General features: G+C 42.5%; 1 protein-coding gene across 4 annotated transcripts; it reads right to left on the bottom strand.

Moving 5' to 3' along the window:
* Window positions 1–35: 35 nt before the first annotated feature.
* Window positions 36–13,620, bottom strand: dnajc4 (DnaJ heat shock protein family (Hsp40) member C4). Of its 4 annotated transcripts, none has more exons than XM_090198663.1 (8): window positions 13,391–13,597; window positions 12,587–12,658; window positions 12,296–12,405; window positions 11,972–12,062; window positions 9,860–10,032; window positions 8,115–8,282; window positions 2,825–2,911; window positions 36–2,660 (listed from the first exon to the last, which is right to left on the bottom strand). In XM_090198663.1, the coding sequence occupies exons 3-8, from the start codon at window positions 12,385–12,387 to the stop codon at window positions 2,561–2,563; spliced, it is 711 nt and encodes a 236-aa protein (XP_090054789.1). In that variant the 5' UTR covers window positions 12,388–12,405; window positions 12,587–12,658; window positions 13,391–13,597; the 3' UTR covers window positions 36–2,560. The 4 variants fall into 4 exon arrangements, with proteins under 4 accessions (XP_090054789.1, XP_090054788.1, XP_090054790.1 ...); XM_090198662.1 differs by having other exon boundaries at window positions 12,296–12,431; XM_090198664.1 differs by lacking the exon at window positions 8,115–8,282 and having other exon boundaries at window positions 12,296–12,431; window positions 13,391–13,620.
* Between the last annotated feature and the right edge of the window lie 219 nt (window positions 13,621–13,839).

A 13,839-nucleotide genomic window follows, 5' to 3' on the forward strand; every position in this document is an offset into this window, starting at 1 on the left:
AGTGAAAAACAAACTCAAAAATAAACATTGGATGATTTGGGTTGAGACCAGAGGAACAGTGTTTATTTATCATTGAATGAATCTATAATGACACTGGGAAGAGTTAAATGCGGTCATAAAAAAAATCACCCTGAAACACAATCTGTGACTAATAAGACACTGAAACAAGGCATTATGGTAAGTGTCAGTTGGCAGTCAACATAACAATAAATTAAATACAATATCCTCATCTCAGAGATTGAGGTTGCCCACACGGCAATAAATCAAATATTTCCCTTTTATAATTAACATTCCTAAAATTAATTTGTCAACATCAGACAAGGGTACAATTAAATACATTTTTAGAAAGTCATAATATGACTTCATTTTCAAGTTTTTCTTGATTCCATGTCCTTTCAATAAAAAAAAATACACATTATTCAGTGCATTCAGAAAGTATTCAGACCCCTTCCCTTTTCAACATTTTGTTGCGTTACAGCCTTAATCTAAAATGTATTAAATAAATAAAAAATTCAATCTACAAATAACATGCCATAATGACAAAGTGAAAACAGGTGTTTTGAAATGTTTGCAAATGTATACATTTAAAAAAGAAAGACCTTATTTACACAAGTATTCAGACCCTTTGCTATGAGACTCGAAATTGAACTCAGATGCATCCTGTTTCCATTGATCATCCTTGAGATGTTTTGACATGGATTCCACCTGTGGTAAATTCAATTGATTATATATGATTTGGAAAGGCACACACACCTGCCTAAATAAGGTCCCACAGTTGACAGTGCATGTCAGACAAAAACAAAGCCATGAGGTCGAAAGAATTGTCCATAGAGCTCAGAGACAGAATTATGTCGAGGCACAGATCATGTTGAAGGGTACCAAAACATTTCTGCAGCATTGAAGGTCCCAGAGAAGACTGCATCATTCTAAATTGGAAGAAGTTTGGGACCACCAGGACGGTTCCTAGACCTGGCCACCCGGCCAAACCGAGCAATCGGTGGAGAAGAGACTTGGTCAGGGAGGTGACCAACAACACGATGGTCAATCTGACAGAGCTCCAGAGTTCCTCTGTAGAGATGGGAGAAACTTCCAGAATGACAACTATCTCTGCAGCACTCCACCATTCAGGCCTTTATGGTAGAGTGACCAAAAGGTACTTAAAGGACTCTCAGACCATGAGAAACAAGATTCTCTGGTCTGATGAAACCAAGACTGAACTCTTTGGCCTGAATGCTAAGTGTCACGTCTGGAGAAATCCTGGCACCATCCCTACGGTGAAGCACGGTGGTGGCAGTATCATGCTGTGGGATGTTTTAAAGCGGCAGGGACTGGGAGACTGGTCGGGATTGAGGGAAAGATGAACAGAGCAAAGTACAGAGAGATCCTTGATGAAAACCTGCTCCAGAGAACTCAGGACCTCAGACTGGGGTGAAGGTTCACCTTCCAACAGGACAACGACCCCAAGCAAACAGCCAAGACAACGCAGGAGTGGCTTCGGGACAAGTCTCTGAATGTCCTAGTGTGGCCCATACTTATATGTAAATGTGATATTTCAGTTTTTTTTTTTTATATAAATTTGCAAACATTTCTAAAAACCTCTTTATACTTTGTCATTATGGGGTATTGTGTGTAGATTGATGAGGGGGAAAAAATATTTAATCAATTTTAGAATAAGGCTGTAATGTAACAAAATGTGGAAAAAGTCAAGGGGTCTGAATACTTTCCGAATGCATTGTATCTGGGAACAGTTTTCCCTCATCATATGACCAGGAAATGCTCTAGGCCTGAAATATTGCCTATAGGTATCATTGTCAGGAAAAACTCTTTATGACTGTATTTGGGTCCAACATGGGCCCAGTAGCGATGTCAAGAGTTCCATGATATCATTGACTCACAGAGAGGCACAATGACTGAATCCCATTGGTTCAAGGGAAGCTGTACACAGCACCCCCTATCCATCATGAAGGGATTTTTACCTTTGATTTGTCTTCAGTACGCAACACTGTACTGGATCTCCAGTGTGCAAATTCCCACTGTCATATGAACCCCAATCAGACTTCCTCTGAACGGGCATGGGGGAAAACGGCATGTCACTGTGAACCAATTAGCAACTGGCTAACAGGAGTCTTGGTTCCATCCAACAGAGGAAGAGATGTGTTGCTAACGACCAGGTCCTACTGCTGTTAGTCTTCTGATTACGGACCAAACCTCCACAAACATTCTCCTTCTGAAGAAACCTAGAACATCTGGGGTCGACTTTCTACTGTGACAAAGACATGTACCCCATTTGCTGTTCCAGTTCCAGTTTCAACCAGGCATTACATACTGTTGTTAATACACATTTTTTTCTTTTACTCCTCAGCTTAGTATCCGAGGTCCAAGCAAACATCAGCTGTGCACATCATCAACGTTTGCCCCAATGTTATTTTCTTTGAAAGCTAACTACTCCTAACACACTCAACCGTTCACTCCCCTTCCTGACTGAATCCATTCCTCTTCATTGGCCTTCCGCCAACTCAATCCACCTTGTTTTAAGGTGTACTCTTATTCTATGAAACTCCTACTTGTCCTCTCCACTGTTGCGAGTGATTTTGTATTTCTCCAGGAAGTCTGCATGTTTCTGTCTGAGAATCTCTGTCTGCTTCTTAAACCCGTTCACTCTGCAAATCAAAATGAAGAAATCAGGTCCAGTCTCAGATATATCCTACAAACAAATCATATTAATACATACTCGATGCAAGGTTGATAATTACCACTACCGTAACTAGAACAGTGTAGTAACACATGCAATAAAGACTTATAACACGTTTGAATTCTCACACACCTTGCCCTTTCTTTGGACTCGTTGTAGATCTGTGTGATGACCCTGTCCTTTTCGTCCATGAAGTTGTTATGGACTGACTCCAACTTTCTGTGTGACCGGAAGACAGAGAGACCTGTCAGACAACAGACTTGCACACAGTGGAATATCGTTGTCAGTTCAATTGGTATTTTGATTATTATTCATGTTTTATTATTCCGTACTAGTACAAATAGTCATACCAGGAAAAGTTGAATCTCTACAAACAATAAAAGTGCTTTCAAGTCATCGTGCCAAAACACAGATTACTAGATATATGACAGCACAACCTGGGTCTGAGCCAGGGGCACCTGTGCCTACAAAACAGACAGTTATCAGAGTCTACAGACCATTTAGTCTAGACTATGAATGAGTAAAAACATAGTAATAGCAGTAATAGTCAAATGACACATTTTGGCACATTACTCAGAAATGCATTTGAGTGACAGAAGTGTGATTCCTTTCCTTTAACATGACAGAAGTCCTGCATTTCGTATTTAATTATGTGCTGAGTGTACATACATACATACAGTTTTAATGTCCAAGTATCAGTTTCACTCTAGTCTTTTCCCATTTTACCTAAAGAGAACGTGAGCGCTGATGCTCAGTCCCATGAAGTTACCTAAAGAAGAGAACGTGAGCGCTGATGCTCAGTCCCATGATGTTACCTAAAGAAGAGAACGTGAGCGCTGATGCCCAGGCCCATGATGTTACCTAAAGTAGAGAACGTGAGCGCTGATGCTCAGTCCCATGATGTTACCTAAAGAGAACGTGAGCGCTGATGCTCAGGCCCATGATGTTACCTAAAGAAGAGAACGTGAGCGCTGATGCTCAGTCCCATGATGTTACCTAAAGAAGAGAACGTGAGCGCTGATGCCCAGGCCCATGATGTTACCTAAAGAAGAGAACGTGAGCGCTGATGCTCAGTCCCATGATGTTACCTAAAGAAGAGAACGTGAGCGCTGATGCTCAGTCCCATGATGTTACCTAAAGAGAACGTGAGCGCTGATGCTCAGTCCCATGATGTTACCTAAAGAAGAGAACGTGAGCGCTGATGCTCAGGCCCATGATGTTACCTAAAGAAGAGAACGTGAGCGCTGATGCTCAGTCCCATGATGTTACCTAAAGTAGAGAACGTGAGCGCTGATGCTCAGTCCCATGATGTTACCTAAAGAGAACGTGAGCGCTGATGCTCAGGCCCATGATGTTACCTAAAGAAGAGAACGTGAGCGCTGATGCTCAGTCCCATGATGTTACCTAAAGAAGAGAACGTGAGCGCTGATGCTCAGTCCCATGATGTTACCTAAAGAAGAGAACGTGAGCGCTGATGCTCAGGCCCATGATGTTACCTAAAGTAGAGAACGTGAGCGCTGATGCTCAGTCCCATGATGTTACCTAAAGAAGAGAACGTGAGCGCTGATGCTCAGGCCCATGATGTTACCTAAAGAAGAGAACGTGAGCGCTGATGCTCAGTCCCATGATGTTACCTAAAGAAGAGAACGTGAGCGCTGATGCTCAGTCCCATGAAGTTACCTAAAGAAGAGAACGTGAGCGCTGATGCTCAGTCCCATGAAGTTACCTAAAGAAGAGAACGTGAGCGCTGATGCTCAGTCCCATGAAGTTACCTAAAGAAGAGAACGTGAGCGCTGATGCTCAGTCCCATGATGTTACCTAAAGAAGAGAACGTGAGCGCTGATGCTCAGGCCCATGATGTTACCTAAAGTAGAGAACGTGAGCGCTGATGCTCAGTCCCATGAAGTTACCTAAAGAAGAGAACGTGAGCGCTGATGCTCTGGCCCATGATGTTACCTAAAGAAGAGAACGTGAGCGCTCATGCCCAGGCCCATGATGTTACCTAAAGTAGAGAACGTGAGCGCTGATGCTCAGTCCCATGATGTTACCTAAAGAGAACGTGAGCGCTGATGCTCAGGCCCATGATGTTACCTAAAGAAGAGAACGTGAGCGCTGATGCTCAGTCCCATGATGTTACCTAAAGAAGAGAACGTGAGCGCTGATGCCCAGGCCCATGATGTTACCTAAAGAAGAGAACGTGAGCGCTGATGCTCAGTCCCATGATGTTACCTAAAGAAGAGAACGTGAGCGCTGATGCTCAGGCCCATGATGTTACCTAAAGAAGAGAACGTGAGCGCTGATGCTCAGGCCCATGATGTTACCTAAAGAAGAGAACGTGAGCGCTGATGCTCAGGCCCATGATGTTACCTAAAGAGAACGTGAGCGCTGATGCTCAGGCCCATGATGTTACCTAAAGAAGAGAACGTGAGCGCTGATGCTCAGTCCCATGATGTTACCTAAAGAGAACGTGAGCGCTGATGCTCAGTCCCATGATGTTACCTAAAGAAGAGAACGTGAGCGCTGATGCTCAGTCCCATGATGTTACCTAAAGAAGAGAACGTGAGCGCTGATGCTCAGTCCCATGATGTTACCTAAAGAAGAGAACGTGAGCGCTGATGCTCAGGCCCATGATGTTACCTAAAGAAGAGAACGTGAGCGCTGATGCTCAGTCCCATGATGTTACCTAAAGTAGAGAACGTGAGCGCTGATGCTCAGTCCCATGATGTTACCTAAAGAGAACGTGAGCGCTGATGCTCAGGCCCATGATGTTACCTAAAGAAGAGAACGTGAGCGCTGATGCTCAGTCCCATGATGTTACCTAAAGAAGAGAACGTGAGCGCTGATGCCCAGGCCCATGATGTTACCTAAAGAAGAGAACGTGAGCGCTGATGCTCAGTCCCATGATGTTACCTAAAGAAGAGAACGTGAGCGCTGATGCTCAGTCCCATGATGTTACCTAAAGAGAACGTGAGCGCTGATGCTCAGTCCCATGATGTTACCTAAAGAAGAGAACGTGAGCGCTGATGCTCAGGCCCATGATGTTACCTAAAGAAGAGAACGTGAGCGCTGATGCTCAGTCCCATGATGTTACCTAAAGTAGAGAACGTGAGCGCTGATGCTCAGTCCCATGATGTTACCTAAAGAGAACGTGAGCGCTGATGCTCAGGCCCATGATGTTACCTAAAGAAGAGAACGTGAGCGCTGATGCTCAGTCCCATGATGTTACCTAAAGAAGAGAACGTGAGCGCTGATGCTCAGTCCCATGATGTTACCTAAAGAAGAGAACGTGAGCGCTGATGCTCAGGCCCATGATGTTACCTAAAGTAGAGAACGTGAGCGCTGATGCTCAGTCCCATGATGTTACCTAAAGAAGAGAACGTGAGCGCTGATGCTCAGGCCCATGATGTTACCTAAAGAAGAGAACGTGAGCGCTGATGCTCAGTCCCATGATGTTACCTAAAGAAGAGAACGTGAGCGCTGATGCTCAGTCCCATGAAGTTACCTAAAGAAGAGAACGTGAGCGCTGATGCTCAGTCCCATGAAGTTACCTAAAGAAGAGAACGTGAGCGCTGATGCTCAGTCCCATGAAGTTACCTAAAGAAGAGAACGTGAGCGCTGATGCTCAGTCCCATGATGTTACCTAAAGAAGAGAACGTGAGCGCTGATGCTCAGGCCCATGATGTTACCTAAAGTAGAGAACGTGAGCGCTGATGCTCAGTCCCATGAAGTTACCTAAAGAAGAGAACGTGAGCGCTGATGCTCTGGCCCATGATGTTACCTAAAGAAGAGAACGTGAGCGCTCATGCCCAGGCCCATGATGTTACCTAAAGTAGAGAACGTGAGCGCTGATGCTCAGTCCCATGATGTTACCTAAAGAGAACGTGAGCGCTGATGCTCAGGCCCATGATGTTACCTAAAGAAGAGAACGTGAGCGCTGATGCTCAGTCCCATGATGTTACCTAAAGAAGAGAACGTGAGCGCTGATGCCCAGGCCCATGATGTTACCTAAAGAAGAGAACGTGAGCGCTGATGCTCAGTCCCATGATGTTACCTAAAGAAGAGAACGTGAGCGCTGATGCTCAGGCCCATGATGTTACCTAAAGAAGAGAACGTGAGCGCTGATGCTCAGGCCCATGATGTTACCTAAAGAAGAGAACGTGAGCGCTGATGCTCAGGCCCATGATGTTACCTAAAGAGAACGTGAGCGCTGATGCTCAGGCCCATGATGTTACCTAAAGAAGAGAACGTGAGCGCTGATGCTCAGTCCCATGATGTTACCTAAAGAGAACGTGAGCGCTGATGCTCAGTCCCATGATGTTACCTAAAGAAGAGAACGTGAGCGCTGATGCTCAGTCCCATGATGTTACCTAAAGAAGAGAACGTGAGCGCTGATGCTCAGTCCCATGATGTTACCTAAAGAAGAGAACGTGAGCGCTGATGCTCAGGCCCATGATGTTACCTAAAGAAGAGAACGTGAGCGCTGATGCTCAGTCCCATGATGTTACCTAAAGAAGAGAACGTGAGCGCTGATGCTCAGTCCCATGAAGTTACCTAAAGAAGAGAACGTGAGCGCTGATGCTCAGTCCCATGAAGTTACCTAAAGAAGAGAACGTGAGCGCTGATGCTCAGTCCCATGAAGTTACCTAAAGAAGAGAACGTGAGCGCTGATGCTCAGTCCCATGAAGTTACCTAAAGAAGAGAACGTGAGCGCTGATGCTCAGTCCCATGATGTTACCTAAAGAAGAGAACGTGAGCGCTGATGCTCAGTCCCATGATGTTACCTAAAGAAGAGAACGTGAGCGCTGATGCTCAGGCCCATGATGTTACCTAAAGTAGAGAACGTGAGCGCTGATGCTCAGTCCCATGATGTTACCTAAAGTAGAGAACGTGAGCGCTGATGCTCTGGCCCATGATGTTACCTAAAGAAGAGAACGTGAGCGCTGATGCTCAGTCCCATGATGTTACTTAAAGTAGAGAACGTGAGCGCTGATGCTCTGGCCCATGATGTTACCTAAAGTAGAGAACGTGAGCGCTGATGCTCAGTCCCATGATGTTACCTAAAGAGAACGTGAGCGCTGATGCCCAGGCCCATGATGTTACCTAAAGAAGAGAACGTGAGCGCTGATGCTCAGGCCCATGAAGTTACCTAAAGAAGAGAACGTGAGCGCTGATGCTCAGGCCCATGATGTTACCTAAAGAAGAGAACGTGAGCGCTGATGCTCAGTCCCATGATGTTACCTAAAGAAGAGAACGTGAGCGCTGATGCTCAGGCCCATGATGTTACCTAAAGTAGAGAACGTGAGCGCTGATGCTCAGTCCCATGATGTTACCTAAAGAAGAGAACGTGAGCGCTGATGCTCAGGCCCATGATGTTACCTAAAGAAGAGAACGTGAGCGCTGATGCTCAGTCCCATGATGTTACCTAAAGAAGAGAACGTGAGCGCTGATGCTCAGGCCCATGATGAGCATACAGTAGCTAACTATTCTAAAGTTCCTCTTCCTCTTCCTCTCCCACGCCTCAGCTGTGGTCTCCTGAGGCTGAGAGTGTTTGAACTGATCCCAGTAGCGCATACTCTCCTGAGCTTCCGCCCTGAGAGAGGTAGACAGAGAGAGAGAAAAGGGGAAAAACTCTTGAGATTTGTGTATGAACTCACACAGGGCTGTTTGTGCATGTGCTATTGGTCAATTACATATATTTAGCAGATGTTATTGTGGGTGTAGAGAAATGCATGTGTTCCTAGCTCCAACACTGCAGTAATATCTAACAATACACACAAATCTAAAAAGTAAAAGAATGGAACTAAGAAATATTAGGTTGAGCAATTTCACAGTCCAGAGTATATATATACAGTAAATCAAATCAAGTCAAAAGTTTGGACACACAATCTCATTCAACGTTTTTTCATTGTTTGTACTATTTTCTACATTGTAGAATAATAGTGAAGATGTAAAAACTATGAAATAACACATATGGAATCCTGTAGTAAGCAGAAAAGTGTTAAACAAATCAAAATATATTTTATATTTGAAATTCTTCAAAGTAGCCACCCTTTGCCTTGATGACAGCTTTGCACACTCTTGGCATTCTCTCAACCAGCTTCATGAGGTAGTCATCTGAAATGCATTTCAATTAATAGGTGTGCCTTGTTAAAAGTTAATTTGTGGAATTTCTTTCCTTCTTAATGCATTTGAGCCAATCAGTTGTGCTGTGACAAGGTAAGGGTGGTATACAGAAGATAGCATCTGTGAATGTATTGTAATGTTTTTAAAATGGTATAAACTGCCTTAATTTTGCTGGACCTCAGGAAGAGTAGCTGCTGCCTTGGCAGGACCGAATGGGGATCCATAATAAATACAAATACAGTATATACAGCGCCGTGAAAAGGTATTTGCACCCTTTCTAATTTTCTCTACTTTTGCATATTTTTGATACTGAATGTTATCAGATTTTCAACCAAAACCTAATTTAGATAAAGGGAACCTGAGTTAACAAATAAACAAAAGTGATACTTGTTTTATTTATTTACTTAACAAAGTTGTGCAACACCTGATTCCCCTGTGTGAAAAAGTAATTTCCCCCCCACCTTCAGCTGCAATGACTCCAACCAAATACTTCCCATAGTTGTTGATCAGTCTCTCACATCGCTGTGGAGGAATATTAGCCCACTCTTGCATGCAGAACTGTTTTAACTCAATGACATATGTGGGTTTTCAAGCATGAACTGCTCGTTTCAAGTCCTGCCACAAATTCTCAATTGGGATTAGGTCTGGACTTTGAATAGGCAATTCCAAAACTTCAAATGTGTTTATTTTTAGCCATTTCTATGTAGAATCATTGTCTTGCTGCATGACCCAGCTATCCTTCAGCTTCAGCTCACAGACAGATGGCCTGACATTCTCCTGTAGAATTCTGATACAGAGCAGAATGTATGGTTCCTTCTATTAAGGCAAGTCGTCCAGGTCCTGAGGCAGGAAAGCATCTCCAAACCATCACACTACCACCAACACCATGCTTGACCATTTGTATGAGCTTCTTACTGTGGAATGCCGTGTTTGGTTTTCACCAGCCATAATGGGACACGTGTGTGTGTGTGTGTGTGTGTGTGTGTGTGTGTATGCATGGGTTAGTTCCTGCTTGCTTGAGTGTGTGCACATTTGTTTACGTACCTGGGGTTGTATGTGGAGGTGGGTCTAAAGGCCTGTCCCCCGGTGTAAGGGTGCCGTTGCCGCAGGTCGTACTCTCTCCTGGACACCTCCTTACTCAGCACCCTGTAGGCCTCGTTCAGCTCCACAAACTGGCCATGCAGCCCCGGGTTAGACGGGTCACTGTCTGGGTGCATCTGGTAGAGAGACAGGGGGCAGTGAGGATTAGTGATGAAAAAGCAGTAGATACCATCACACTGTTGAATGGTCGCGCTGTTTCAATCGGTGCTAAATGGATTCTTGTACACTACATTTGAGCAGTCAGGATGAGGATTTGGACAAACCAGGGTTACTACTGTACATGCATACATACAGATAGATACAGTGCCTTGCGAAAGTATTCGGCCCCCTTGAACTTTGCGACCTTTTGCCACATTTCAGGCTTCAAACATAAAGATATAAAACTGTATTTTTTTGTGAAGAATCAACAACAAGTGGGACACAATCATGAAGTGGAACGACATTTATTGGATATTTTCAAACTTTTTTAACAAATCAAAAACGGAAAAATTGGGCGTGCAAAATTATTCAGCCCCCTTAAGTTAAGTTAAGTTAAGTTATACCGTTAAAAAAGTTTGAAATATCCAATAAATGTCGTTCCACTTCATGATTGTGTCCCACTTGTTGTTGATTCTTCACAAAAAAATACAGTTTTATATCTTTATGTTTGAAGCCTGAAATGTGGCAAAAGGTCGCAAAGTTCAAGGGGCCGAATACTTTCGCAAGGCACTGTATAAACTTACTGTGTAGCTACAAACTGCAGAAAACTCATGTACTGACATAATACAACACACACACACAATACAAATATGTACTGGTAAATATACTGTACATCCTTGTTAACATAGAGATCCTCACAACACCAAAACAAACAGTACAACAGCGAGCTCCAAAAGTATTGGGACAGTGACACATCTGTTGTTTTGGCTCTGTACTCCAGCACTTTGGATTATAAATGATACGTGAGTATGAGACCGTCAGCTTTAATTTGAGGGTATTTTCATCCATATCGGGTGAACCGTTTAGAAATTACAGCACTTTTTATACATAGTCCCCCCCATATTAGGGGGCCAAAAATATTGGGACAAATTCACTTATATGTTTATTAAAGTAATCAAAAGTTTAGTATTTGGTCCCATATTCCTAGCGCGCAATGATTACATCTCGCTTGTGACTATCATTTTGTAAGAACAGAATGTCTCTTCTACATTAATGTGGATGTTACCATGATTACAGGCAGTCTTGAATGAATCGTGAATAATGATTAGTGAGAAAGTTAGACGCACAAATATCATAACACCCCCAAAAAATGCTAACATCCCCTGTTATTGTAATGGTGAGAGGTTAGCATGTCTTGGGGGTATGATATTTGTGTGTCTAACTTTCTCACTCATCATTACTCATGATTCATTCAGGATAATCCATAATCATGGTAGCAGCCACATTAATATAGTGTTTAGAAACATATTATATTCCTATTTACATAAAAGTGACTCCAAAATGACAATACATTATTTACCATTAATTTCGATTGGGCACAAAATGATCTGAAACACAACCAAAACAAACAGCAATAGCATCCAACAAGTTTGTAGAGTCACAAACTTGATGTAATCATGTGCTTGGAATATGGGACCAAATACTAAATTTGACAACTTTAAAAGACATAAGTGAATTTGTCCCAATATTTTTGGGCCCCTAAAATGGGGTTACTATGTACAATACATGCTGTAATTTCTAAAAGGTTCAACCAATATGGATGTAAATGCACATTAACCTCATAGTCACAATTCAAAGTGTTGGAGTACAGTGCCAAAACAAAACGTGTCCCTGTCCCAATACTTTTGGAGCTCACTGTATATTTATTCATGAACACAGTGGGAATGTGATGTTGGAAGATAGAAAAATACTGTGGAAGAGTGCACTCGTGTGGTCGGAGAGAGAAGCTGCAATTCCTTTTAAACCATAATTGCATGCAACAATAAACCCTAAATATGTGCTGCTTAAACCATGTGCCTTTTATGAATTTATTAAGTATTTAAAGCTTTTAGTTGATAGGTTAGGAGATTGTCGTACCTTTTTTGATTTATCGAAAAATGCATTCTTGATTTGCTCCAGTGTGGCATCAGGTTTTACACCAAGAAGGTCGTAGTGGTTAAATGCCGCTCTGCAATGAGACACAATGAATGCTAATTATACAGGATAACAACACACAGTACTGGGACCACATACAGTACAGTATTGGGACCTTGGACTCAACAATGCCTAACAGACCACAATCATCAGCATACTAGTGTAAGTACAGTGTAACTAGACAAGTGTCAAATGCACACAAACACACTACCATGCACATTGTATAGCTGTGCACAAAGGTAAATACTGTAGAGGGAGAGAGCATACCTGTGCACAGAGCTCTGAAAGAGCAGGCGCAGTCCGCTCTTGCAGCACCATAGACAGCTCTGACAAAGACGCAGCTGGGCCTCCAACTGCATGGTGGGAAGTATTGTTGCCTATAGAGTTTACAAAAACAAATTACCTACGGAGGAGAAAAGACATAGGACAATATCAGTAGTGGCAAGTATAAAAACTATATCTAGGGATGAGTTATCAATCACATGCCTATTACATCAAAGACAGTTACAAATACTTTCCCCATATAATGTGATAATAGGGTGCCGTTGTCACATATACCGTTCAGTCAGTAGGGTGTCATTGAAAAGATAGTGGTCAGCAACAGGACAAAGAGGAGAGTCCACTCAGTCACTGCAACAAAACAAGAGCAAAGAGGGCGTCATATATTTTGCAGGCTTTGAGCATAGTCAACATAGCTAGTTTTTTTTTTACTTGATAAATATAGTCAACAACTTGATAAATATAGTCAACAGAGCTAGTCTTTTTTTTACTTGATAAATATAGTCAACATAGCTAGTCTTTTTTTTACTTGATAAATATAGTCAACATAGCTAGTCCCTTGAATCTTTCCACTGAGATTGACGCTGGCCAATTTAAAATTAGAAGAGTTTGAAGACACTGTAGTCACAGCATGAATACAACAACAGTTCAGTCATTATCTACAGTAATTCACAGCAAGTTACACGTTGTCCTGTCCCTTGCAAATCAACTAACTAGTTATTCAATTGATTATGTTTTGAACATTTGTTAGCTGTCCTGGCTAGTTAACGTTAGCTAGTGTGGAGAAGCATTAAACAAACGTGATAGTATCTGTAGTTATACACTTGTGGACATAACTGGCTACCCAGTTAACTTACTTTATGCATATATATTTAGTTATTATCGGTCGAAATTGTACAGTCAACACACAGTGTACTCTAGTTAGCATGGCTAGCTAGCTAACTAGGTAGAATTTAGCCAGTAGTAGCTAACGTTAGCTAGCTAAATCAACTAAAGAGACTGTTGACCTATGATTTCATGTGGCAAAAACACACTAGTATTTTAACAAAAGACAGAATCAAGGGTAAAGAAGCACAGACGTACCAAAAAACGGCATTTTCTTCGTTTCATAACAAAAAAAATAATGGGAACGGGTTGTTACATAAGTGTCTTTTACAGAGTGCAGTGCTGCTGTCTGCAACATTGTTGTCTGGGTAGGGTAGTTTTCAATAAGGGACGCTGTAGCAAAAACGGAAAACACATGTGTTCCTATTTGACAAATTCAGGACGATAGTACCCAGTTTCATTCCCTTTCTAAACGTTTTTTCCATACTGAGCACGACCATACGCCACTAAACGTTTTTTATTTTGAAGGTTAACCCTTTCATGCCTTTCCATTCTCTACAAGAGATGCATCAAGTGGATTGTTTTTCTTGCTAACAGCAATTATCTACATTAAATCAAAAGTCTTTTCAATAAGGTATTGGGGAAACGTGTTGTTCAGTACAAACTGTTCAAGCGAACTGAACACAACTCTGCTGTGAGAGTGGGCG

This window comes from Oncorhynchus mykiss, chromosome 14 (genome assembly GCF_057628025.1).
Source record: "Oncorhynchus mykiss isolate SJ-2025 chromosome 14, ASM5762802v1, whole genome shotgun sequence".
NCBI classification, from domain to species: domain Eukaryota; kingdom Metazoa; phylum Chordata; class Actinopteri; order Salmoniformes; family Salmonidae; genus Oncorhynchus; species Oncorhynchus mykiss.